General features: G+C 38.4%; 1 protein-coding gene across 4 annotated transcripts in view; it reads right to left on the bottom strand.

The window, feature by feature from the left end:
* Nucleotides 1–26,456, bottom strand: part of PRIM2 (DNA primase subunit 2) — a 140,447-nt gene that overhangs the window by 66,706 nt on the left and 47,285 nt on the right. The window contains exon 8 of one of the 4 annotated variants that reach the window (XM_075202565.1): nucleotides 25,318–25,461. The exons of the other annotated variants lie outside the window; for them this stretch is intronic. Within the exon in view, the coding sequence (XP_075058666.1) occupies nucleotides 25,360–25,461 (102 nt within the window). The 3' untranslated portion in view covers nucleotides 25,318–25,359. Of the gene's footprint in view, nucleotides 1–25,317; nucleotides 25,462–26,456 lie in introns of those variants that run through there. 4 annotated transcript variants of the gene reach the window in all.

Below are 26,456 nucleotides of genomic sequence, written 5' to 3'. Positions count from 1 at the left end.
GAGATGTCTACTTCTCACCAGATCTATATGTATACTTGTATAATACTATGGGGTCTGATATGAATAATCTCCCTTATGATACTTTTATACATAGTATTTCCTTGTGATTGGGGAATTTAGAAACACTGTATATTTGCTCGTTATGTTATGCATACTGTGGGATAGATTCTGTTATGTGCTCATATTTATTTATCTATTTGACGGTAGGTTAAGAATTGGGTTACGCATGCGGGTGGTGGTGCTGACTGGCCCTGGTCGGGCACCCCAAGTGTGTGATTTTGCCGGTATTTCCCCTCTCCGGCAAAAATGTTAATCCCATGTTTGGGATTATTTTTTTTCCCCATCCCCAGAGGGGATATATAACCGCCCCTCGTTTGTCCCTCCTCTCACCCTTTGGAACACAGCACCTGAAGACAAAAATTTTGATTCCATTAAAAGGCTAGGTCATCTCTGACCGATGCCTCATAGATAGCTTTATAGTCGATATGCCTTTAACCCCTCTTGCTAAGTGATGGTTACATTTTTGTCTCAGAACGCTAGAAGGCTTAATTCCCCTGTTAAACGTAGGCTGGCGTTAACATCATTTCATAAATTGAAAGCTGACATAATAGCAATTCAGGAGACACACTTTGCTGCCAAAGCTCCCCCCTGTCCTTAGGGATCGGCGGTTTCCTATATGCTATACTGCTAAAGGGCCACATAAAAAATGTGGGGTAGCCATTTTATTTAGTTCGAAATGTTCTTTTAAACTCTCCAATACAGTGGAAGACAAGATGGGTAGATACCTGATAGTTATAGGTCAACTGAATGAGAAATGGATAACTTTAGTGTCACTTTATGCACCTAACTCCAGACAACTTCACTTCCTGAAAAACACCCTAGCCCTGATTGAAAAGGTTAAAAGAGGTAGTTTGATGATTATGGGTGACTTCAATCTGGTAGTGGAGCCCAAATTAGACAGATCTCTAAAATCAGGATCTAAACAGTCACAATCCTCCTCCACCTCGGATATGGCCCTGGGTAGACTTTTGGCTGAATTCGGTTTATATGACGTCTGGAGAACAGCTAACCCTAAAGATAGAGATTACACCTATTTTTCTACAGTACAAAATACTTACTCTAGGATTGACCTCATCCTTTCTGACAAATGGTCCTTACAAAACACAGATTCTTCCCATGTCATGGTCCGACCACGCTCCTGTGATGTGGTCATGGAAATCTAACCGAATACCCTTTGCGTTACGGCCATGGCGGCTACCAGAACACCTGTTACTCTCGCTCGAGGCGAAATTAGAGATAACAGATGCTATTTACTCTTTCACACAAACTAATGACCCAGCTGATACTTCCGCTTTTAGGGCGCACCAGTGAGTAAAGACCGTAGTTCGGGGCAGAATTATTCAATTAGCCTCCAGACTCCATAAGGCGAACATGTACTTACAGACGAAACTGGAGACGAAACTTAAACTTTTAGACACTCAGAACAAAACACATCCGTCTAAAGCATTAAATCTCGAGAGAACACAGGTCAAAGCCGAACTGCAAAAGTTACTTATGCAACGTACCCAAATGGCACTAGCTAAGCTACGCCAAAAATACTACGTAGCGTGTAACAGAGCGAGCGGTTTGTTGGCACGTAAACTCAGAGGCCTGCAAGCCCGGAATCGTATTAAAACCATTCCGACTTCCGAGGGTACTAGGATTACTAATCCTAAAGCTATAGCAGATTCTTTTGCAGCCTTCTATACAGACTTATATAATCTACGTACTGACACTTCTACCCATCAGCCGGGGCAGAACTAAATGCCCCTTGGTCCCTGGAGGAGATAGACAGGGTTATTAAACAACTCCCAAAGAATAAGGCACCTGGTCCTGATGGATATAGTAAGTCATTCTTCTCCACATTCCAAGAGGTACTGACACCTATCCTTCTCCAATTATATGAGGCTGGAACCCACTCTGGTTCCTTCCCATCTGAGATGTTAGAATCTCATATAGTAGTAATCCCCAAACCCGGAAAAGACCCTACTGACTGCAAGAACTATCGTTCCATAGCCCTTTTAAATACTGTTAAAATTTTTGCAAAACTGATTGCCAACAGACTCGCTCCGATCATCCCGAAACGGATTCATCCGGACCAGGTGGGTTTTGTGACAGGTACACAGGGCCCTGATAATTCGAGACGTATATTGCATCTAATAGAACAATGTCATAAAAATAACGATAACATGTTACTGCTTTCTCTAGACGCTGAAAAGGCGTTCGATAGGTTACACTGGTCTTACATGACTCAGGTGCTTCATACCTTCGGATTTGCCGGTAATATCCTAAACGCCATACTGTCCCTATATTCGAACCCTTCAGCGCGAGTGTATAGTGATGGATTTCTCTCTATAAACTTTGCAATCACAAATGGGACCCGGCAGGGTTGCCCCATGTCCCCCATAATATATCTGATGGCCATTGAACCGCTGGCTGCACGGATAAGACTTGACCAAAGATGCTCAGGGTTAGAGGTAAAAGGGACATCCCATAAAGTGTGTCTATTCGCTGATGACGTGCTCCTATTTGTGACTGACCCGGAGACCTCATTGCCAGCGATCCAGGATCTGCTGCTTCAGTTTGGGAAAGCCTCCCCTTATAAGTTGAATACCTCAAAGACAGAAGTCCTCCCTATAAACGTCCCGGTGGACAAATTACAAGTTTTGAAAGATAAATTTAGCTATTCTTGGAAGACTACTGGACTTACGTCTTGGGATCCAAATTACCCCTCATCTAGACTCAATTATAGAACACAACTTCTCTATATTACATCAACAATTATTGAAGCTTATAGGTTCCTGGATTTGTTTTGCGATCTCTTGGTTAGTCAGGATCTCTGCGTTTAATATGATGCTTCTCCCTAAACTAATGTATTTATTCCGCTTGCTTCCATTTCGTCTTCCCCTGCTAGCCAAATTGTCCTCCCTGTTGAAAACATATGTCTGGAAGTCTAAACCCCCCCGTATTGCTATTCAACGCATGACTAGAGGGAAAAGACAAGGAGGGCTGACCCTCCCTCATCTGACAAAATACCATGAGGCCTGTATTTTGTCCCAGGTTCGTGACTGGTACCTACCGGGGGAAGGGGGGGGGGGGGGGGTGAAACCCTGGGTTGACTTGGAATCAGCATATATCCCAGAGTTCCCTTTGACGGATCTTTTGTGGGTACCTCCTCAGTGGAGACCTCCCGGGGAGACCTTGCTGGCTCTTATTAGAGACTCCTTGACTGTGTGGGATCGGTTATGCCAGGATACTGAGGGGCTGCTGCGTCCCACGACAGGTGTGTCCCTACAGATGGTCGCCAAACAAATACCAGACTTTAATCTATCTGGATGGATCAGTAGGGGTATTCAGACTCTAGGTCACCTGCTGGACAAAGGTGAGCTCTTCTCCTACTCTCATCTCAGTGCCCGATATTTGCTCCCTAAAGGCAATTTTTATAAATATCTCCAAATCAGGCATTAATTAACCTCACCTCCGTTGAGACATATGGCAATAGGTCCTCCCCTGGCCAGGTATCACTCCCCGTTAACTAAAGGGGCTAGTAGAGCCAGCATTACCCTCTGGTATAAAACCTTGCTGGGTCTCAGTAATACGACATCTAAGTCTAAACCTCAGATCCAATGGAAATCAGCCATCCAGTTAGAATTGTCAGAAGAAGACTGGGAGCATATTTTTGACAACTCCTTTAAAATGTCCAAGTGCCTGAATCATACGGAGATGCTGGTAAAATTATTGAATAGAATGTACGCCACCCCAGACAAACTTCATCAAATTTGGCCTTCCATATCCCCGCTATGTTGGCGCAATTGTTCTGAGCGGGGTGATATTTTCCATATATTTTGGTCATGCCCTCTAGTAAAGCCTCTATGGAACAAGGTTTTTCAATTGATAAGCACAGCTCTTGGCCACTCTCAGTCCTCCCCACGCCAGAATTAGCTTTACTGCAATACTATCCCCCTTCTCTCCCCAGTTGGCATAGATACGTGACAGGCCAAATATTGATAGCAACCAAAGCAGCTATAGCTCATGCATGGAAACAGCCTCTTCTCTCCCCTACCTGGCCAAGGTGATCTCTAAAATCAATTTAAATTTTGAAATAGAAACCCTGGGGGTTCCAATACTCCACCTCAACATCGTCCCCGCTGATCAAATGGAGAGCTTGGCACATTTATGTGACTGATGGGGAGGGTAACCCTTCACGTTCCTTACCCCCGCCCACTAATGACAATGACGTTGGTGAATTTATAGTGTATTAAGTAATCAAGCTCATTGTATTCATCAAATAGACAGATACTTTTGATTTCTATTCTGTATGCTTTCAGGTGCATTGTGTTTGTGTTCCATTTCCTTTATGTACCCCTTTCCCTTTTTTTTTTCTTCTGTACCCCTTTTGAAAAATTTTAAAAACCAATAAAAATTTTATTCGTTTAAAAAAAAAAAAAAAAAAAAAAAAAGATCGGAGTTCAAGGCAAAATCCACTCAAATATTTTGTATTTAATTTCACATTCTCCAAATGATAAAATCATTTGCAAAATATTTTGGCAGCTCTTTTATATTGCTCCTTTAGGTTACGTATATACAGATGTTGAAAAACAATACTTGTTGAAGCATAGGCAATTTGTCCCTGTTCAGGCCAGCTTCATAACATAAAGTACTATGTACTTTACATAGTGCTTTGACAAGTGTTTCCATAAAATGCCATTGTATTTTACTAGAGTTTAATATTGGACTGCAGGCCATTTTTTAAGTCCAGAATATACAACTACCCATAAAGTTCTCATATGCAATCAACCATCTCTGTTTCTCATCCCTTCACTTAACATTAAGGGCTTATTTTGGTTAGTACCACACAAGCAGAGCATTATGGAGATGACGTTTGTTACACGGTAACATAATATAAAAGGGTTTTTTTATTCTTTTTGCTACACCACCATGTTACTAACAGTATACCCAGTGCATGGCATTGTAGTCTGCAAATGTATTTTGTCATCTTTTCCAAGAAATCAATGAAGTAACATGTCAGACACTTTGCACTGTTATTGTGCACATACTTCCCCTTCTCATCTATCAGGAATGTCTTATCTCCAGAGTGCGAATGATTGAATGTTAAAGCCAGTGTCCTTGACAATCCAACACTATCGGATTTATCCATCTCTGAAAAATGTGTGCAGGTTCTGCAAGAAGTGATGCTACTCTTTCAGACATATAAAAAAAAAAAGATATCCACAGCTATCATGATTTAGACTCCACAGAAGAGCATGCTGATCCAGCATTATTTACAATAAATATACTTGCGCACTCAGAAGCAAAAAAAGCTGCACGTTCCAAAAATCATTGAAACACTGAAGGTAAACGAATTATGTGGACATTCTTCTGGCTGCTATATTGTCTTACAGACACATACAAGAGACATATTAAACTATTTTAAATGGAGTTATAAACAAAACACATTCCATCCAGTTTCCTACAGACTATAAAGCTACATAAATATTATTTATATAATAATGTTTACACTGGAAAAAAAAAATCTATAATCTTGAGGAACCTCAGATAAGTGTGGAGTCATACACAGCAGGCAATTGAGGATAATAGGGTTTGGGAGAAAAAAAAAAATCAAGCGAAACTAGTAGGACCTTGCTTCATACCACAATTTCTCTGCATCACTACCCTGTACTTTCGGAGGGCCCTGCTTCTTCTACTATATAACTCTCAATCTGTGGCTTCCTGCTTGCCTTCACCGTCCTGCTCACATGTTCGCAATGGAATGGTGTACTGCAGTCTTACCCCTTAAACTCCTTTTTCACTAAAATTCGATTCACACACGGGATGATGAACACAGTTTCAACCCTTCCCACCACACTTTGAACCCGGGTATATAGAAGGCTGCTTACCTTTCCTACTGATCACCATGAAAAAGACCCCATTGTTTGGGCTGAAATGCATCAAATAATACTGGCTATATGAGGCAGACGCTACTGCTTGAATGGATAAGGGTTGTCAGCTATCATTTACATGGGATATATATGACAACTACTTGATATGCTTGCTATCTGCATCCTTCTGGTAGGAATACCTTTACATTATATTTGCCTGTTTGTTGCTTTACACTAGAGCAAACAAAAATCCACATTTTGATATTTAAAAAACAAAAACATTGCACTAGATATTTATTTATAAATTTACACAACGATCCATATGGGAATATTCCCTTCATGATTTTGTCAAAACATCCCTATACATACTACTGCGGAGCCATTTAGGCTTCAGATAAGTGAAAAGCCAAAGCTGTTTCTAGTAAGTACACTACCTTGAGGGGATATTCACTATGGAATGCAGTTCAGATTTACACTTTATCATGAATTATTCACAAGTTTTGGCAAAGGGGAAGTCACACTGTGAAAGAATAAATACAAAGAATCACAGACTACATATTTTGTATGTTTATTATATATGTATATTAATTTATACAATATTACACTATTTTGTTCAAATTATTTTTATTAGGGAACACTTAAGAGATCAAATATAAGTATTTATATATTTGTAATTGATATGTGGGAGACTGAAAGCGCACTAATCTGTACATGTTCTTGATTTTTTTTATAAACGAATCAAGTTTGTAATGGGAATATATATATATATATATATATATATATATATATATATATATATATATATATATATATATATACACACACATACACACACACATATATATATATATATATATATATATATATATATATATATATATATACACACACACATACACACGCATATATATACATACACAGACTTTATCAATTTAACTATATCGACTAACTTGAAGGTTTGTTTTAGTACTCTGTATTACCATTGTAATTTGGATTGCAGGCCATGTCTACATGCACAGCTAGTGTGAAAGCACTGAAAAATAAGGCCAAACTGTGCACCAACCATTCATAGCATGGTTAAGATAAGCTGCCAAGCAAACAGCTCCTCAACCTGAAATAAATGTGTATCCCTATGGGTACACAAAGATCTAACAGGAGATTCCAGCCAGTGAAATAAATTCAAAATGACATTCACTGTACTTGGGCATATAAGCACTTCAAAAAGAAAACAATGTATTTATGTAGACATTTACAATAGCTGGACACACACACGTTACCTTTGCTACAATCAAATGTTTGTTTCCATTGATCATTCATGGATTAAAGATATATTTCCATTTTGTATTGATCAACTGAATTGTTACACAAGGGCTACAGTACGAGAATTCTAAATTACATGTCATCCCCCCTCCCCGACTCCTTAAAGGCTCAAACTGGTTCATGAATTCTACATTATTTCATTCACCACTGCTGTACATATTCTAAAAGGGAAAGCTTTTGAACATTGAAATTTATAAATCATTTGATAATGTGCTACAGGATTACAAGATTTTGTCATGACACTATGTGGATTAGTTAGGAAAATAAAGGGATTCTTGCACTGGAGTCTCAACCACACAGATCATGATAACAGAAGCACCATCCAGAGCTGGATTAAGGCTTCGGGGGGCCTGGGACACTTAAGACAGGGGGGCCACTAAGATCTAAAATTAAGGGCATAGTGACACATCCTGCATTACATCACTTACAGCCCACAGTATGACACTTACAGCTCTCCCAGAGGGCTCGCTTAGGTTGTCTGCATAAGAAAAATCATTGCTTCCACAAACTAAAATACTGTACATTAAAACAATCATCAAAACACCACATTAAAATGGGTATTGACACCACACTTTAAAACTAGCAATGATATCATACATTAAAAATACCACTGATAACGTACACTAAAACTAGCAATGATACCGCACGCTAAAACTAGCAATGATACCGCAAATTAAAATACCATTGATAATGCATCATTGGGCATGGCCAGGCCACCCTCCTAGACAAAAAACCTGCATTGTTGTGTACACCATTGAACGGTCACCAAAAATTGGGATTGTCCCACTAGAATCACAACATTTCACAGACTTTGCTGATCTCTCCTACCTGTTCTTCTCACTTTCACCACCTGTGCTGCAGGTTTCTTTAGTTATTATTATTATTAATTTTTATTTATAGGGCGCCACAAAGTATCCGTAGCGCCGTACAAGGACAAACAATGGCACAGTACAAGGTGAAACAGCACAGTACAAGTAACAGTAAGCACTATAACTCTGGGGGCTCAGGCACAGCATAAAAGAGAGGGAGGGAGGGGAAAAGTGAGTATAGGCAGGTAACTATGGCCCAAGAGGGTGGGCACGGATGACAGGTTGAGAGTCACTGAGGGGAGCGGCTTGTCTGGATCCTGGAATGTTAGGGGCCCTACTTGGAAAAAAAAAATGGGTAAATTTAGAAAATTACAGCCACCCCCGGCATTAAATCAGTACCACCCATGTTTAATAATTAGGCCTTCCTCCAGCCCCAACATTAAAATAATAGGTTTATTTATTAAATGTGTTTACTATTTCCCTCCCTACAAACAGCCCCAGCAATAAATTTATAGTATTTACATTTCAGAAATATACCTATTTCCCGCAACCGTCACTGCCATTAAATAATTCATAGGCACATTTAATAAAGGGACCTCATTCTCCCCAAACTCACCCCCACATTCAGTAGCGCCCAAACCACCCCATCTTAAATTAATTAATTGTCCCCACTATTGTGACTCTTCTCCCCCTTTTTCCTCCATAGTGTGCCTTTCTTCTCCCCCCTTTTCCTACATAGTGTGCCTTTCTTCTCCCCCTTTTTCCTCCATAGTGTCCCTTTCTTCTCCCCCTTTTTCCTACATAGTGTGCCTTTCTTCTCCCTCTTTTTCCTACATAGTGTGCCTTTCTTCTCCCCCTTTTCCTACATAGTGTGCCTTTCTTCTCCCCCTTTTCCTACATAGTGTGCCTTTCTTCTACTCCCTTTTTCCTCCATAGTGAGCCTTTTTCCCCCTTTTTCCTACATAGTGTCCCTTTCTTCTCCCCCTTTTTCCTACATAGTGTGCCTCTCTTCTCCCTCTTTTTCCTACATAGTGTGCCTTTCTTCTCCCCCTTTTTCCTCCATACTGTCCCTTTCTTCTCCTTTTTTCCTACAGTGTGCTTTTCTTCTCCCCCTTTTCCCTACATAGTGTCCCTTTCTTCTTTTTTTCCTCCATAGTGTCCCTTTCTTCTCCCCCTTTTTCCTACATAGTGTGCCTTTCTTCTCCTTTTTTCCTCCATAGTGTCTTTCTTCTCCCACTTTTTCCTACATAGTGTCCCTTTTTCTCCCCCTTTTTCCTCCATACTGTCCCTTTCTTCTCCTTTTTTCCCTCCATACTGTCCCTTTCTTCTCTCCCTTTTTCCTACAGTGTGCCTTTTTTTCCTACATAGTGCCCCTTTCTTCTCCCCCTTTTTCCTACATAGTGTCCCTTTCTTCGTTATTCCCTTTTTTTTTTTTTTTTTTACTTAATTTTCTTGTAGCTTCTTTCTTCTTGTTTCTTTCCTGGTCCTCTCCGCTCCTCACTGAATGACAGGCGTGACTTGATGACGTCACGCCTGTCATTCAGTGTTAACAGTGCAGAGAGGAGGGACGCCGTCGCTGCGATGAGGTGAGTAGTATCTATATTTTTTTTTTCACTATCCTGCTCCCCCCACCAACGCAGGGAGCCCTAAACCCGACCGCAACCCCCCCTTCCTCTCTCCAAGGGCCCCCCGCCGCCATTAAGAAAAAAAGAAAAAGAAGAAAAGAAAAAATCAGTAGAGGTTATGCGTGCGGCGGCTGGGGGGGGGGGGGGCCGGGGCACGTCCCCCCCCCCTTAATCCGGCTATGGCACCATCACGGTACTTAGAATGATAAACAATATTTTAAGGACAAGCTGTCCTATATTTCACAACACATTTTCCAACAACGATGTAAAAGAAACACTTACGCAAGTCTACAATGCTGATCAGACAATGCTTCCAAATTCTTGCACATTGAGGACAGGTAGCACAGCAAAACTCCTAACAGCAATATTCCATCGGTCACTAGGAGGCACTTGCCACCTTCACATGAAAATGAAGGTTTTGTGCTTTTTTTTTTTTGTAATTAACTTCCCCTATTGTTGTCTTGTGATCTGTTAGCTGTGTTGGTGTAGAGATTAGAAACCCTGTACTTAAGAGATTCATTTTGCTTGAATTCAGTACAATAGATATATGGTTTAGTGGCATCAATATATTTTTTCCAACTAATGAAATTTATAATTGAAATTTTATTAATTTGGTGGGTGGTACTGGGAAGGGGGAGGACAAATGATCAGTTTTCACACCTTTTTTAAAAAACTGCTAGAATAAACTGCTAGAAGAAGTCACAAAAAATGGGAAGGGGGTCATTATCCCAACAATTATCTGTCAAAGAGCAAATTCTTTCAAATTCATGAGATTTGCAGAAATTTTATGAACACATGATTACCCCAGGAATATTTTAAAAATCTGAGCTTTATCCACTCTCTTTACGGGCATATTTATTTCAATGGTGTTTCCAGTATGTGTGCTATATGGAAAAAGCCCATTGAACTGAATTGAATGGAAAAAGCTGCATGGAGCTAGGCAGCAATGTTAGTTGATTTTTCCCACTTCAATAGAAATGTTGAAAAAATAAATTAGTCTCTACGGATGTGGGATCAGACACTAATTTATTGTCAAACACAAGCAGCCAGTGTGGAAAATGCTTGTGGATGGCTGTCACAGCGACTCCCTAATTTGATCATTTAGCAGCAGGCAGCAATGGTGAGCAGGTGGATTTTTTGTTTTGGGAATCTGTGCCCACCACTTCGCCACCCAGCAACCCAGCCGACTACATTAAAAGAGTAAAAATAACACACAAGGGTAGATTTAAAGGGTCCCGGAGTTGCAGTCGGACATCGCATCAAGGTCCGACTGCACACATTGCCGTCAATACTGTAACAAATATCTGCTTCTTTTCTCCTCACATCTCTATCGGACACTAGAGAATATGAGTGGAGATTTGAGTAAAATCATTCAGGTGAGGAGTCTACGCGGACTTTTACGGTCAAATCAGAAACTCATTTAACATTTTATTAAATATAATATACAAAATATTCTTTATTGAGCCAACTTATTCCAAATTAGGAAACAGTAGGTGTTCTGTATGTTTATCCCTTTAAACAGTGCGGCCTGTACCTCTTTCCATGTATTTTAATAGGCATTAATTTCAATACTTGTACATACACAAACTTTAGAGTCTGGGTCCAATGAAAACATTTTTGCGATCTTACACAACAATTTACTAAACAGATCTTTAACACCTTGAGTGCCAAGGGCGAGTGGGACACACAATAGGGAAGAATATCTTTGGTTTTTGGTAAGAATTTCGTGGACTTCTGTTATATACCAAAAATGGAACAAGGAGAACATTACTGATTTATATCTGCAAACAAACTTACTTTAGACACAATAAGTAAATTTAGGATAGATTATAGACTTTAATTGCATTGGGACTTCTTCATTTAGAAAGTATGAGTGAAGCTGATGAATTGTATGATTTTTAATATACTTTAGTATATATTCATATTTAGGTAATGCATATGACGTGCAGTTCATGCAAGCATTTTCTTTTTTTTTCATGTTCTTATGATGATGAATGGAGATACCATTTGTAAAATGTATTTTATTGATTGTGAGTTTAATAAACTGGTTTTAATACTGAAACCAAGCAAGGTTTTATTATAAATATTTGTATTCACTAAAGTAATGTAAAAAGAAAAAAAAATTCTGCCAGGGTATTTGTATATTGTATTTTTGGACATTATCCAAGGCAGTATTATTGGTGTTTCACATATAAATTGTATCTAGCATTATAAACTATCAGATTATAGTGCTTAATTCTTATAATTTCACTGCACCATGAATGTACACATACAGACTTTCCTGTGAAAAGCTTGGACAGCATTATATCTAAGCAATACGCTGAAAACTAGAGTCTGCATGTGAATTAAATCCTTTTTAACAATAGGGAGAAATAGTCACATTTCAATTAATAGCATTTTAATGAAACATATTTCAAAAGATATTTTATTTCAGCGCTCAGATGATATACTATGCAGAGCAGTAGAGGTATGCTAATTCAGCAATAAAACAAAAATTGCTTTTGGACTCTTTATAATCAAGTTCAATCAAATGTATAATAGTCAAAGGACAAAGTTGTGTTAATCATGTTTTATATTGCCCTGCCAAAGTTATTACCTTGCTAACCTTGTGTTTGCATGTTATTATAAAAATCATCCATCTATGTTACAATGAATTACTTTGCTTTAACACTGAAGAGATAATATCTGAAATGAATTCCAAGTGACACGGCTCTCATTAATCACAATTTTTAGACACCAACCTCTCAAAGCATGGGATGCTGAATATTTCCAACATCACATTCATGAGATTATGGATTGGGTTCCCACACATCTCACTTAAACTATTCATTTTATATATGTATATACCAAGAATGCCAAGCTATTACTGCTACATTAACCTGCTTTATGCCCAGTTCTTTCTACCCTGCTTTGTTGTAAACATTAAATCGCAGTACTTGCTCAGTTAAAGTATTTCTGATGAGCATGTTTCTAATTTCACATCAATGAACAAAGAACAAGCACTACTAACAATGTACTAGCTCTAATACACTGGTGTTTATTTAATCCTGCCAAACATCAAAGTTTCAATGTTTAATTGCACTTTAATAGTAAAACTGAAACCAAGACTAAATACAATTTTTCCGATGCCACACAATGTACACGTGTTCCTCTTCACTGTTCAATATTCTCCTACTGGCAAATATATAACACACATTCTTCTGATATAATTATATACAATGTATTTTTACCACAATGCAATGTATTCATACCATCAAGCTGGACAAAATAATTACTTTTTTTATATCATGCATCAGTGAGAGGGTGGTTGGCTAGAACTCTAAAAAGGACACAAATCGCTAAGCATTTACCTTCATGCAAATTAAGATTGACAACATATTACTTTTCAACACCTGGTGCCTAAAATGGCTGCAGGTGATATCTTTAGAGAGAATACTTTTTCATTTGCAAAGATAAATGGTATAGGAACTACAGAGACAAGGTGACAGTTCTTTGTCATAAAAGAAAATAAAGGCTCTCCATTGATGACTATGTAACAAGCTGCAGGAGTCAACCTTTTACATATTAAATTTAAATGACAGATTGTGGGAGTTCAGTGAATGCGATGTGACACTTCCCAAACAGCTGTCACTGCAGTGGTGTGGACAAGAATATAAACAGAAAGAGTAAACAAAAAACATTTTAGGCCTTTATAAAACAAACATTAAACAAGCAAAAAAACTTTATTTACCGTAATGACAAGGTCAATGAGATGTCATTAATGACGACCAGCATTATAGTATTAACTCTCTATTAAGGTCAAAACAAAAATTATTTTGCAACTTCATCTCAATACTGTCACTTAATCCTATTTGCTGTAGTTGTTTCTGCCAATCAAGCTTGGAAAAATCAGAAAGAGACAAAGGGGCGTATTCAATTGTTGCTCCGGCCGCCGGGAAAACGAGCGCTCTAAAACTATTACCGTTAATACGGTAATTACTCGCTGAATTTCAGGGAGCTGCGAGATGAAATTCAGCTAGTAAACTACCGTATTAACGGTTTTTACGCACAATATTACCGTATAAACGGTAATAGTTTTAACGGGCTCGTTTTCCCGGCGGCCGGAGGAACAATTGAATACGCCTTCTAATCATTGCCCAGTACCTCCTAACCCAGGGGTGGGCAAACCTGTCCTCAAGGGCCATATCCAGTTCATGTTTTTAGGATTTCTGTCTGTAGAAACAGGTGGGATAATTACTGACCCAGCCAAATAGATTAACTCAGCTGTACATGATTAAAGAAATCCTAAAAACATGAACTGGATATGGCCCTTGAGGACAGGTTTGCCCACCCCTGTCCTAACCTGACGGTATCTCACTAAGGGAGATGGAACATAGAATCCACTTTTAATTCTAGGGGTTTGTGCCAATAAAAATGTACCTGGGCAATATCTGCTATTTATTGTTGCTGTATTCAGTGACAGCACCAGTTGCAAGCAACCACCTGCTGAACAGACTTAATGGCATGAGGGGGGTGCATTGTTTGCAGTGAAGACCTTATCTGAGCCTTTAGTTATATGTTATTTAGTTATATGGGTGCCACACATTACTTATCAAATGGGTCTGTACTGAATACTGTACAAATGAGGTCTGCACAGAATACTTGTCAAATTGGTGTCTTCAAAGCTCATCAGTAAGATGGGGTTGTACAATGATGGGCACTCTGGGATGTATAACATTGCAGTCAAGGGTTAAAAAAGTGCTTGCTAGTATGATAAGTGTGGTGAAAAACTATGGAATAACATTTTTGCACATACACTGCTATCCCTGCAGCCCTCTTCTATGGCAGTCTATCCTTTATATACACTCTCCACCCCGATAGCCACCAGGGTGGAGGCGTATGTATCCTACTGTGACCTGGCTGCACCATCAACATTGTTACCCTGAACTGTCCCCTCTCTTTTCCTTCTAGGCTCACACCTCATATCCACCTTTGCACTGCAGTTATCTACTGCCCCCAGGGCCCACATTACACTAACTCTACAACTTTGCCACTTGACTCATACTTCCTTTCTTCCTACCTCTCAGCTCCAATCATTGGGGTCTTCAACATCCCAGTAGACAACTCCACTGGAATTTCTGCCTCCAAACTTCTTTCCTACACCTCCGAACATGGTCTAAGACGGAACTATTTACAATTATGTCTGATTTCCCTGATCCTAGAAAAGATTTGGCCAAGTGTCAGAAATTTATTAGATATTTAGGTAATGCACATGAGCCTACTAATAAAGATTGGCGAGTGTTGTTTAGAGCTTGTCTTCCTCTCGATACTTTCCCCAATGGAATGGGGCAAAATATACACCATCAAACAAAAAGGTAATGAGATTACAACTGATTATTTTTCAAGGGCTCTAGCGGCCATGATTAAGTACACAGGAATATCAGATATAAGGGTAAATCCACATTACAAGGAGGTAGCTGTTGCAGTACTAATGGTAGGCCTCCGGGAGAATCTAAGGACCTCGACACAAACCTCTTTTCCTAATTGGAGAGGTCTCACGGTAAATGAAATTAGAGAGAATGCCATAGAACATGATAAAAATAGATGTAAAAAAAAAAAAAAAAGCACAGAGTGATAGGTTAATGATGTCGGGTATCCAGGCGTTAGAAAAATTACATTCACAACCTCAGAATTATAAAAACCACTATAAGGGACGAAAGAAACAGAAATCTTTAAAGTGTTTTAACTGTCTTAAGAAGGGACATTTGAGGAAAGATTGTAAAGAAAATATTAGAGCCAAAGCTAGGAAGTTAAGACCAGGCAAAACAAATAATACTCGGTGGTAAGTATTAAGGTGCAAAGCTTAGAAAAAAAACTGATTTAAAAAGGTAATCTTTGTTGATGTTGCTTGTTTGTTTTATGTTGTCACATCTTTGCTTTCCTAAATCGCTGGCCTATGCTAAAAGAATGGAAATGTGTTTTGTTTGCTGTTTTAAGATAACTATCTTGTTTTCCTCTTACAGATAAAGGGTACACAGAAGATATATAGACTTAGTGTTTAAAGGGGTAAGGTAGAGAAATAGAAAGATTACTCTTGAAAGACTAATTAACAATGGATCATTGGAACACTCTTTGTTTCAGGCTGCAGTGACTCATGATAATTTGTTTGGCTGAGAATCATTATCCAAAAATGAAGTATGTACATACTTTGCTCCAAAAATATTGTTTTATGTATCTCAGATGAGTCATCAAGAGTTAACTTCTATATTTCTCTGCCATAAGTTAGAAAGTCCATTGAAAAGGTATGTAGTCAATGTGATACAGAGTTCTTAATGAACAAATGACGGACGACACTGGATTGCTTGGTTAAGACCCCCTAATCAAGTATGGGGAGGGGTCATAGTTAGCAAATAGCTAAGGGGAGCAGTGGAATGAATTCAGCCATTTTCCCATAGAGTCAAATCCAATGTCATTTTTGCTGTAAAATCTCCCTTTCTATATGTATGTTTGTATTCAAATCTTTGATTCCCAGTATTCATTGCTTTCTTATTTCTCATTCTTTACATCTATGCTAGTACCCCTCTATCTTTCTCTCTCTTTTTCTCTCTCTCTCTGCTCTGGTAGAGATAAAATCAGACACAGTCTCATCCTAAGACATATTTTTATTTTTTTACATAAGACAAATTCAGATATACACACACTAGATTGACATGAGTTACAAAAACAGTCAGGGGTTTTGTTTTCATGCGTACAGAAACTGCTGATTTTAGGCAGAAAGGTTCTGTTGTGGAAATACGATTCATGTTTTATAGATTGCATATCTGTTTCGTTTTTTTGTTTTGGTTCGTGCCTCCTGTACAAAAATGTGCCTTTATATGGATGCACAAAGGGTGGGGAGGACAGGAGGACAGAAGAATGCTATAGGTTAAGCATACAGATATGCATCTCTGTATAGAACAGTGGAGTAGGATTTGTGCCACAAGATACGACCTAATGTGAAACCCTAGAAAATGTAGAATTTTCATGTTTTATATTTTTTCACTGTTAGACAGGCATGTACTGGATACTGTTATATTTGAAGAAAGTGTTATAGAAATAGACCCCTTTGCTTTTCCCACTTAGTCAAGTAGCTGAATGTGAGGTACTGAGAATGGCATGTGAGTTGGCAGAGGGAAAATAGATTTCTATACATTGGTCTTCAGCATTTTTCTAGTCTAGGGGGCGATGTTGAGGTGACTGAAAAATCTTTTTATAGCAATACCAGCACATGAGTAGGACACTACATAGAGGACTTTATACAGTGACACAGTTACCAACTGAAGTAGCTGCTAGTAAAGTCCATATTTACACACACGACCATACATGGCTGTCACACCAGGGCGAACATAGCTGTCAAATAGACAGCAGGGTTTTATGTGACAGCTAACAAATCTATGTTTTGTTTTGTTTTTCGTTGTATTGTTTTAGTTTTAGAGATGTGGTGAGGAGTCTGGTGGACTATGGAGAGATGGACAAGGTAGACCAGTAGCTCCCAGAGTGTATCTCCCAGTCCCAGAGGAGGCAGCAAATGGTCTGGCTCAGCTGGGTACAGAAGGTATGTGCAAGCTGGTAAGAGTATATTGGGGTGAACCAGATATTTTGTCTCAAGCTAGTAGGACGGCAACGTCCTATCTTGATTAAGAGAATGTCAGGAAAATGATACCAATAGAGCCATCCCATATCCCTCCTGCTGATGGGTTTGCCTCCAGGTAAAACAAATACACGACATCCAATTACCACCATGCAGGATCCTCAAGTATACACTGGTGTACCAATGAAATATGTCTGGGTAAAGGTATATTAAAATGTGTCTAATGTATTACTGGGTCATACTCAAAGCTTTTGTTATTCAATCTGATAGTCCTAGAGTTATAATAGATGATAGGGGTATTCATGTTATTGATAATAGAGGTATAATGTATGAGTAGTGGTAACAAATCACATACTTTCAATTAGCCATAAACCAGTGTGAACATAAAGTAACGGTACTCTGTAGAAGGAATTGAATAGAATAAGAGTTGGAACTTGATTAAAGTGACTGATAGCTTTGGCCACTAGTCCTGTCCCGCTACCAAAAGATCACTCCTGGGCAGACTCTTAACCTGTCAGTTTTTGAAATGTTCTTGACCCCTCCTGAGAGGAGATTGTAACTGGGAGGCTAGGTTAGATCTTGAGCGAAAGTAAATAGTGAGACAGCAACCAAGAACGTCCAAAACACTTTCCTGAAAGGTCACACTAACTGTCAGGATGTTGGATCGGGAGAGTAAGTTGTGGAGCAGTAATTTCTTAGGCTCAGGTTATTTGACAGACAGGTACCAGTTGTAGGCTACCAGCATCACGGCTTCAAGGGTAGCAGAGACACACTGGAGCCCATTCCACCCACTGCAGAGGGGCCAACACTCAGAGAAGGGTCCAAGGGCACTCATGAGTCTGTTCTGGAAGGCCTCGAATGCAGTTAGTAGCACCTGAGCCAAAGGCTAAGACTGTTGACCAGCATGAAGTTGTAGCTTTTCCTGTTTTGTGTTCTCTCATTTCATTCTCTTCTCAGGACGGTTAATTCTTTTGATTATTAGCAGGTGACAGAGGCTGGTTCAGGTAATAAGGAGGTATTGGGGATGAAGGAGAAGTTCGTAGCATAATCGGTCCAGCCAATTACTCTATTCAATTCAGGGGTAAAGGAAAATCTGGAAACCTTGGAGCTTGGAGAAAGTGCGAGGGGCTATTGTCTGAGTAGCATTACATCTGTAAGTACGGCGACCCCATGGTTAAAAAGAGATACAACCAGCGATGCCAGTCCAGTAATATTCGGACTTGAGCAGGCATCCTTGAGAATGATTATCATTCTTGGGAGGGTAAGGTTTTAGACCAAACAAAGTGCTGGGCGTGCTCACACGTGCCTCAGTGATTATATCAAGTAGGATTAGTTCTCTTTCCACTAAATATTCTTGAGGTACCCGAACTATAGGTGGGAGGTCACTAGGGAAAAAAGTAGGAAACCTAGGCCCCCTAGTCTGAAGTCTCCCAATATTAAACCAGAGTATTGGGAGACTGGGAAGACCGAACAGACAATAGTCCGCCCACAAGTGTTGATGAAAAGAACTGATGACATTATTAGAAATGTGTATATTAACGCGAGCTGAAGGAGATTGTACATGACATTATTGATAGACATAGGAAGATCTATTGATGAAAATGAAGTGTTTAAATGTATTCTGAGCTTAAAGACATGCGTTGGACAGAAGAACCTGTTAAACTTGAAGAACTGTAGTAGAGTATTCTGTATAACTGATACATGTTCTGTTGTACTCTGTACCTTTCCGAATAATGTATTACGTGTTTTATTGCACCCTTGAAGGGCATACAAATTGTTATCTCCAAGCTCCAGAAATATACGGTCTATGGTAAAAGAAGAAATTGTTTTGAGGATTAAGACTCTCTATTATGATAACTTGTTTAGAGCTACAAACAGCGTGGTCATACACCAAGGGGGACTTGTATTACATAACAATGAAACATTGTACTGAGATTCTGCATATAACATCTTTAAGGTGATAGTTTATTATACCATCAAAGGGTGGACTGTCGAAGTCGTATAATTGGATGAACGAAAGTATATTGGTTAATATTGTTTTGCCGTGCGATTGCGATTCGTACGCCACGTAACACAGATCCGAACGCCACCTAACACGTGGCATGGTGCGATCGCACGGTAAAATACGCACGCACACACTCGCATTACAACATTTAGTTATCTATATAATTCATATTCATATTGGTTCCGTTACACTGTAATTTATGAGCAGATAGTATTTGGTTTATTATTAGTTTATATAACATGATTATATGTACATTTTAGTGTTATTAAAGGTTTAGGTTATAGGAAAGGTGTCATGCCTGATATCATATTGATCCCCTATTCATCAGCAGCTGTCCGGTGCAGTCGGCGAAGAGATCGCACATTGCATACTTTAGTTATTGATATTAGGGAATAAACCTTTGTATGATGCTGGCTATGAAAGGAGCAGACCCCCTGGAGAGACGACCCCCACCTTTGGATTCCTTAGATTGAATCAGCCTATGACCTGTTTACCCTGGAGCCACCCTTTGTCTGGACCTATAGAAGCAAGCTACGTCATCTCTATTGTTCACTGTGTAACACTGTACTGTATATAATCATAGCTGCACCCCCACGGCCCTCAGTCAACTCTGACACAGTATTCTAAGCAGATATTCTGTCCATTGGGTCCCGTGGATGCGCAGCGAATGCATGCAATAAGAGCGCGATATGTATGTATCTTTTGGTATTGGCTGTGCTGTACTGTATCATAATCTAATAATGTATTGAATTGTTGACTATTTACATCTGCTAAAATAAATCACTTTGTGCGTTAGAAACACAATACAATCGCTTGGGCAATGCTTATTTGAAAACGATAAAATTACTTTAATACACTGAATATAAAAATAATTATAATGCTAAATATAGAGTAAAAAATGTCAATCAAGGGAAAACTCCTGATCTAAACTTAAATATCTGCAGCTGATGAAGATAAGTTGTATGTACCTCAAGGAACACAAAACATAAGCACATATATGGTTCTAATAGGACCCCCCCCCCCCATAGTACTTGTTTTATGTTAATGTCATTCAAAATTTAAAGGCGCACTGGTTTAAATGCTAAAGTTAAATTGTTAAAAGACCCAGCACATGTAACTTTACCTTAAGATTACCACTGCACTAGGAAATCGCTACTCTGAATCATTAACTATTATCAGGAGGATAATTAATCTCTTTGATAATGTTAATATTGGATGGTGCACCCACACAAAAAAAAATACAAATACAAATGTATGTAAATCAGAAAGAGGAAAGAAAGAAATGTACTTAATTGGGGTACTCAGCGATTCTAATTCTGATAAATTTGCATTTCTTTTTTTGTTTCAATTAAAAATAAAACTTACTTATTTCCTACCTATATAATCAAGTGCTAGCAAAATATTTAAAACAAGTTAACCCGTGCATGATACTCATGCATTCTAGTCAAATCAAGCTACTTAAGGTCTTAAAAAGGTTCTTGTCATGCATTTGGGCCTAGCCCAGGCCTCCTCAGGGGAAGAGCGTTACTTCCCGACGCAAGCCCCCTTTTTAATGTGTGTTCATGAGGTAAAATTACCTCACGAAAATGAGTTTGACCCCTCAACTCGTAAATTTAGCCTTTACTACCCCTCCCACGGGGGGAAGGGGGGATGATGGAAGTTAACGGACTTCACTATTCTAATTTTTTTGTCAAATAATGTCAGTATACCAAATTTCAGGTCAATTGGATGAGTCCTTTCTGAGAAAATAGTTTTTTACACACTAACACACACTAACACACACTAACACACACTAACACACACTAACACACACTAACACACACTAACACACACTAACACACACTAACACACACTAACACACACTAACACACACTAACACACACTAACACACACTAACACACACTAACACACACTAACACACGCCGCTAGGCTTTTACTTTTATATATTAGATAATGCTAAGAATTTAGTAGGTTAGTATATAACTCCGCCCAGCAAGTGGCAGCTGCAGCTTGTTTGTTTTTTTTCCACACACAGACTAACACACGCCGCTAGGCTTATATATATTAGAAGATAAGTACAAAGTGATTAAAGTGCAATGGTGAATTAAAGTATCAATAAAATCTGCTATGCCTCGCTTCTGTGTATGAAATAAATGGCTTCAATATCATACAATATTGATCTCTCGTTTATTTATAGTTTATAGTAAACTATTCTGATATTAGCTGACTCCCTTATTAATACGAAAGTGAAACATTATTGTGTAGTCATTGATAATAAGAATCACATCTGATATAATGCTTTGAAAAAGCGAGTTAGCGAAACGCGAGTCGCCGTTCGCCTAGCTCCTAAAAAAACAACTTTTCAATGAAAAGTTTTTGACACCTAGAACTATAACTTTATATCAGACTCAGATAGAATTGAGTCTGTTATCAATCGTCGTTGTACGAGTGTGATACCATTGAATGAATGAGGGATAATAAGAACGATTGCTTTTACATGGGGATTCTTACTATAGCAACCACTGATTTGCTATACAATAGCGCAGGTTGCTAGTTTGGTCTGGTGGACTGGGTATATATTAAGCCAATTCCTGGGAGAGTTGATATGTGAATTGCCCTTTATAACAAGAGTATATTCAATAGACCATCTACAAGTAAATTAGTATCCAGCTACTGTGACCACAATACAAAGGGATTATTACTACATTATAAACTATACCCTCAATGAAATGTTATAAATTACCGTATTTTTCGCTCCATAAGACGCACTTTTTCCCCCAAAAAAAGTGGGGGGAAAAGTGTGTGCGTCTTATGGAGCGAATACTGCATGCCAGAAAGGAAGGAAGAAAATAAAACTTACATGTCCAGCGTGGAGAAGCGGGTCCCGGCCAGGCTGCAGATCCTCCTGAGCGTCCGTCCCCCTGCCTTTCTGTGAGGACCTAGCTATCACATGGGACGTCCCATGTGATAGCTAGGTCCTCACAGATAGGCAGGGGGACGGACGCTCAGGAGGACCTGCAGCCTGGCCAGGACTCGCTTCTCCACGCTGGACACGTAAGTTTTATTTTCTTCCTTCCTTCAGGAGGATCCGCAGCGCTGAAGACACCTGAGGGAATAAGATAAGGCTATAGTGTTTGTGTGTGTGTGTGCTGGAGGCTATACTGTTTGTGTGTGTGCTGGAGGCTTTACTGTTTGTGTGTGTGCTGGAGGCTATACTGTTTGTGTGTGTGCTGGAGGCTATAGTGTGTGTGTGCCAGTGTGCTAACATAGCATGTGTGTCTAAGAGTGGGGATCAGTGTGTTAATAGTGTGTGTGTGTTGGTGAGTGTGAGTGAAGGGGCCAGTGTATTTTGTGTGAGTGAAGGGGCCAGTGTATGTTTTCCTTCTCTAAAACTAGGTGCGTCTTATGGAGCGAAAAATACGGTACATCAAAAGTGATACTTGTCATCAATGACTATTATTGTTATAAACAATAACGTTACACTTTCATATTAATAAGGGAGTCCGCTAATATCGGAAAAGTGCCCCAATTAAGCACATTGCTCTTTTATTCCTTTGTTTCTAATTTCAGGCTTAGAGGATTGTCACAAAGATTTTTAAATATTGAATAATACAATATAAAATAATTAGAAATAACAAGCTTATGGATGTCACTCCTAAGTAAAGATTCAAACACTTCAGCAAAATGAAACTACTAGTTGAGCCTTAGTGATGTCTAATGCAAAATTAGAATATCACCAATATTTGGAACAGAGAAGATGACAAAAAATAGTAACAAATCCTCCACAATTCAACTATAGCAGACATATAGGTACAGTACATATTCGGTTTCTCACACTCGTCTCTCACATAGACTTCCAAATACAAAATCACAACACAGGTCAATTGATATCAGTGTTAACACGTTGAAAACACATTACTCAATGTGTACCATATATCTTCAAAATCCTGGACTGTCAAAAAATTGAAAATAAGTTAGACTCAAATATAAAACATTCTAGAAACTTGGGCAATGCTTTGAAAAGTGAAGTGCTACTGTGATGCAAAACATTATGCGAGTAATCCATGTATAGCAGTGATGGGCCTCCGAGTCTTGACCTGCATCCCCCATTTCCTTACTGCTTTATGGTCAGATTTGTTTATTATAGCTTGTGACACTTAAAAGGCATACTATGTTACTACGGATGTGTCTCTTTCTTTCATCGAACACATTTATTTTAACTTCTAATGGATATTAAGGGTAATGTAGCGAGTAAGAGTTGATACAAATAGTACACTGCCAGCTAGTCTTAAATCATATTTTTAATTAAATGTTTCCTCAGCATTAAAAAGTATTTTTTTTATTGATAATTCTTTAAAATATTAAAAAATAGTGTAACAAAAACAGCAAAAGATTTAATTTGTGAATGTGTTATTAGTGAAAAGTGAAGAAATTAAAAAGTTAACATTACCTGTTGAGGGTGAGTATAAATATCATAATACTTACTGTATATATTACTTGTCCTAATACAAGTGTAGTTAGCCAAGAGATAGTTATTTTAACATTTTTAAATTAATCCAGATTTCCCTTGTAAAGATACTTGTCAATCTGGTTTGTCTCTCAGATTAAATAATAGCTTGGTGAAGAAAAGACAAGCAACCAATCAGCAAAGTATCAGCACTAGGATTGGTAGAAGCCTGATTAAATATCCTGCCCGAAGTACCAGTGCACACTAGCATGCTCGCGGGGTATTCATGTCCCAAACTAATTGACTTTATTTACTTTACTAGTGAAGAGAGAGACCAGATTGAGGATTAGAATGTGGTGTAGCATCCGCAATATTAACAGTTAGAAAGTGAATATATACCAATATTTGATACAAATAAGCAGACTCACTCCAGTACTAGGTAACACTGTTGCTATTATATGCCACACATATGATCTCTCTAAATTGAGATAAAATGTGTATCCCTCACTAACATCTGTGCACAATTAAAAGCAAGTGTGTATCATTGTAACAGATAATAAGTTAATACTACATCAGTAACAAGACTCGAACTTGTTTTATTTCTATACCAAGGAAGAATCAAGTAATACATTCTAAAACTATATTAATAATTTTGCTTCAATAAAGAATTATCTGTACAGATGAAATCTGTATTCCTTTTAATATGTCAAAATAACAACCTCTTCGCTAACTACACATGAATTAGGACAACTGATATACAAAGTATTGTGATATTTCTACTCACACGCAGTGGGATCATTTTAACACCTAATTTTTTCACTTTTCACTAAATACAATTTTTTTTATTATTCTAAGGAATCAATAAAAATGTATCTTTTAATGCTAAAGAAACATTTAATTAAAGGCATGATATAAGGCTAGGGTGTCAACACTTAAATCAGCTCTTGCTCTCTACTTTCCTGCATCCAATACATTTCATAGTAGAACCTCCACAATTTAATTTATAACTTTTTATAGCAAAAAAAAAAAAAAAAGGGGGTGGGGGGATTAACAGCACAATTAAACAACCCTATTAAAAGATCTGGTGCGATCGACTGTTTCTCTTTTTACTAAAGGTAAAGGTGCAGTACCTTTGAAGATTATAGGGTCACCCATGAGACCCCTGAAGTGTATCAGGTTGCTTATAACTGATCTAAAGATAGAAAAATTGTTTTGCACAATTGAAAAGTAATTTGGATCTAAAGCCACTGAGAGGTTTCGTAAAAAAATATAAAACTATAATCTAAGGTTACTTTCAACATAAACCCACCTACGAGTCATAATCTTAAAATAACACATTTGAATCACATTAGATCACATATTTAAGATTGCATTTTGAATCACTACATATCTTCCTTATTTCACGCTACCACAATCAATACACTAGATACTTTTCCGTTCTATTTAGAGGAGTTGGTAACTTAGATATTTCTATATACAGAAACACCCCAAGTACATTCCTTCAAATTAACTGTAAGCAGGTGATGCATTTTTATTTGTAATTGAATACATTTTGCTGTTTAAAAGTAGAACTGTCAAACCTGAATTTACAAGTACAAATAAGCTATTCGACTTTTCTACAGTCTCCTAGCAACAAAAAACTGCTCCTTTTCTCAGCAATAGTGGGTAATGTGAATGAAAATTTGTTGTGTCTAGGTGCAGCCAAGTGTCAAGAGGAGCAGATCTGAGCTGTAAGAAATTTAACAAACTTTAGAATCCAAATAATGGTCAATAAACACAATGTATTATTTTGCAAACTAACTAGATGGTAAAATAATTAGCACATTCATATAAACTGTTGTCCTTAGTTCTCTAAGCCTCCATAATATAATTATACTTAATAAAGCAAGTATTATGGAACAGACTCATTACTACAAATATGAATTCCAAACAACAGCTAGACAAATTGTGACTACCAGGCTACAATGGCATGAGCAATTTTCTCAGGTATATTGCATATTGTAAAATGTATCACATTGCTTTTGTAATTTTAAACTTTCACTTTCTGTGCCGACAGAAATGGTTTATCCTTCGAGACCCACTCTTCTGTGAAACTAGAACATTGAATGGAATCACATCCTAAGCATCCCTCCCACAAAACACAGCTGACAAAGTTATTTACTTAGACTTCACTCCTGTTATATTAAAACTTCTCTTGGCCGCACTGTCTTATCAACGCTAGGTCGCTGTCTCCCCAGCCACTGCTGTGCAGGTTTTAACATGTTACGCAAGTTCATTTCTGACTGCAGTGCCAAAAAAAAAATGGTTGCCCCACTTGTGAATTGCATGAAAGAGCAGCATCATACAGCGATTTGGTTTTTGTGGTCTGAGGGTGTGTCTGGTGCCGATATTTATAAAACACTTTTATGGAGAAAGTGATTTGTCGCGAAGAATTGTGTATGAATGGATTGAGAAATTCAAAGAAAGTCGCACAAGTGTCAGCCATGAAGGAGGAGCAGGACACTCGTCCACGTCTCAAGAGAACTTGGACGTGCACATGAACGGATTCAGTTGGAGAGATGAACCGTGGATTATACTGCAAATCATTTGCAATTCAGCCATGGCTCTGCCTATACAACAGACTTGGGTTTCGAAAAGTTTATGAGAGATGGGTGCCGAAACAACTCACAGAAGAGCACAAACAGAAGTGTCTGGACATCTGCAAACAAAATTTGACCAATACG

This window comes from Mixophyes fleayi, chromosome 3 (assembly GCF_038048845.1).
Source record: "Mixophyes fleayi isolate aMixFle1 chromosome 3, aMixFle1.hap1, whole genome shotgun sequence".
NCBI lineage: Eukaryota > Metazoa > Chordata > Amphibia > Anura > Limnodynastidae > Mixophyes > Mixophyes fleayi.
Note: the sequence above shows the minus strand (reverse complement) of the source record. Positions and strands in the feature narration are given on the sequence as shown.